Raw genomic sequence first — 2,505 nt, 5'->3', positions numbered from 1 at the left:
TGCTCACAAGTCTGACAGCTACTATTAGAGTCACAGCTGTTTCTCCAGAGGAGAAAACACAACGCTTGACATTAATAAAACATCACATGGGAAAATCTTTGTCAAAAGAAGTTGTCCATGTCCTCTCCAAACAAGGAGCAGATTATGATTGGGAAAGCCTAGAGAAAGACTTGAGATTGCTAATTGATGGTAACTATGATGCCACCATCTCTTCATTGCAAATGGATGATATAAGTAAAAACTTGCAAAGTATTTTCCATGAAAGGAAACAACCTCATAAACCACATGAGAATGGTGATATCAAAGGAGAAGTCATTAAAGATACAGCCTTCTTAGAGTTACTCCGGCATCTAGGCTTAGAACATTTCTATCCAAAAAAGATGAGCAAAACTCACTTCCATCTGATCAACAAGACTTCTGTGTACAACAGCCAGCCCAGATCTGAAAGTGAGCTTCACCAATGTTTCCTTCAGAAGCTACAAGTGCTGGATTATGGGCTGAGATACCTAGTCTTCAGAAATGATGAAAACACACAGAATCAAGTCTATCCAAGTGCCTCAAATCAGGAAAATGAGGCTTTTGATCCATATGAAGACTTATTTGAAGACAGTGATACTAATCCTTCAGATACTAATCCTAGGCCCCATATTCACCCTATGGATATTCAGATGGCAATTCTTCACTGTGCAGATGATTTTGCCAGACAGTATATTTTGTCCAAACTTTCCATTTGCCAGTTTGCACTCCCTCTTCTCATACCTAATCCCTGCAGTTCTCAAATTGAATTCTCTCTCTGGTCTCTCAGTCAAATTAGAAGGAGCTGGCAGGAAGCAAGGAAAACACCAAGAGAGGAGAAGATCAATTACAAGAATAAGCAGATGTGTCAAGTCTCTACCCCCATTGTGTCCTTTATAAGAGTTGGAAATGGCTTCTCTGCTTCCAAATCTCAGATCATGAACTGTCTTCTCAGTAAACGTAAACATGATGTCTTTTTCCACCGACATTGCAGAGGGAGCACCAAAGACTGTCTCTTGATGGGGGGAGTGGTGGAAATCTGCTGGTTCTGCCCTGGGGGAGAAGATGAGGACAGATTTGACAACTGCTTGACCTTCACCAATCTTCATGGAGATGCGAAGGAACATAAGAAGCAACTTACCTTTCTGCAGGAGGTCTCTTCTCTCATTGTTGTTCTCATGTCAACTTCTGACGACAATAAAGAAAACAGAAAAATTGTTTCTGATCTGAGTCAGTCTCCAAGACCTTTGATTTGTTTACTTGATAATAAAGAAAATAACATGACCAGTAATTCTAAACAAAAAGTGATCATTGGTCTCAGGAACAGAAATGAAGCAGAATTAACAGAGGAGCTTGTTAGTACAATTAGACGTTTACTGAAGCCCTCAGACACTCCTCACAGCTTACAGGACTGTGCCTCAACTGCTCGCAAGCAAGGATTCCTTATTGACGAAGACCAGAGAGAGTGCAAGGATGCCAAAGACAAGGCAAATGTCCTAATGGCCCTACTGAAAGAAGTAAATATATCTCAGGTGAAGGAAAAGTTACTGCCCCTTCAGGGACACCTGTGGCATCTTTGGTGTAAAAAGGACAAAGAACTCTATCATCTAAGAGAAAAAGGGAATCGAAGCATTGAACAACACAAGAGTGAGATTGAGACAGAAAAACGAAGAATACGGGATCAACAGTTGAGTAGAGCCTTTCCTCTCAATGACTTGATGCATTCTGTCCTTGACATTCTCCAAAATCATTCAGAAACTCCATCCACACACTACTTTTTGCAATGGCTGAGTGTGTTTTTGGACAACCTGACTGCAGGACACTTGGAAAAACTGAATGAGAAGAGAAACATTTTGTGGTCACGGATACAAACAGAAAAGCAAAAGGCACCAAAGAGCCCTGACCTCCAACGCTGGCAAAGAGAGATGGAAGCTACCTCTACACAGATTAATAACTGTACATTGGGAATTGACCAATTTCTAAGAGAAGTTGGCCAGATCTATGAAGCTCTGGAAGAAGCTTCCCCCACTAAAAATACCCTTTATCTCTCCCTCCCCCAGATTGCTGCAGATCTGATGATATCTGGTGTTCCCATTGAGCTGATGGACGGGGATGCTTCATATGTGCCTCTAAAGTGGGTGGCAGCTCTTTTTGACAAGGTCTCTGAGAAACTTGGAAACAAACGGCTGTTTGTTCTCTCTGTCCTTGGCCTACAGAGCTCAGGGAAGTCCACTCTGCTGAATGCACTTTTTGGGCTGCAGTTCACCGTCAGTGCTGGGAGGTGTACCCGGGGGGCTTACATGCAGCTCCTGAAGGTTGAGGACACTTTCACAGAGGAACTGGGCTTTGACTTTGTGCTTGTTGTGGACACAGAAGGCCTTAGGGCCCCAGAACTCAGTAACAAATCCAAAAATCGTGACAATGAGTTGGCAACCTTTGTCATTGGACTTGGAAACTTGACTCTGATCAATATTTTTGGAGAACATTCAT

General features: G+C 42.4%; 1 protein-coding gene across 1 annotated transcript in view; it reads left to right on the top strand.

Moving 5' to 3' along the window:
* The window catches only part of LOC102774970 (interferon-induced very large GTPase 1-like), a gene marked incomplete at its 3' end in the record, with an annotated part of 29,234 nt that extends 26,736 nt beyond the window's left edge, over window positions 1-2,498 (top strand). The window contains 1 exon segment of the mRNA XM_015564898.1: window positions 31-2,498. Within this exon segment, the coding sequence (XP_015420384.1) occupies window positions 31-2,498 (2,468 nt within the window).
* Window positions 2,499-2,505: the final 7 nt, after the last annotated feature.

This window comes from Myotis davidii, unplaced genomic scaffold (genome assembly GCF_000327345.1).
Source record: "Myotis davidii unplaced genomic scaffold, ASM32734v1 scaffold2021, whole genome shotgun sequence".
NCBI classification, from domain to species: domain Eukaryota; kingdom Metazoa; phylum Chordata; class Mammalia; order Chiroptera; family Vespertilionidae; genus Myotis; species Myotis davidii.
Note: the sequence above shows the minus strand (reverse complement) of the source record. Positions and strands in the feature narration are given on the sequence as shown.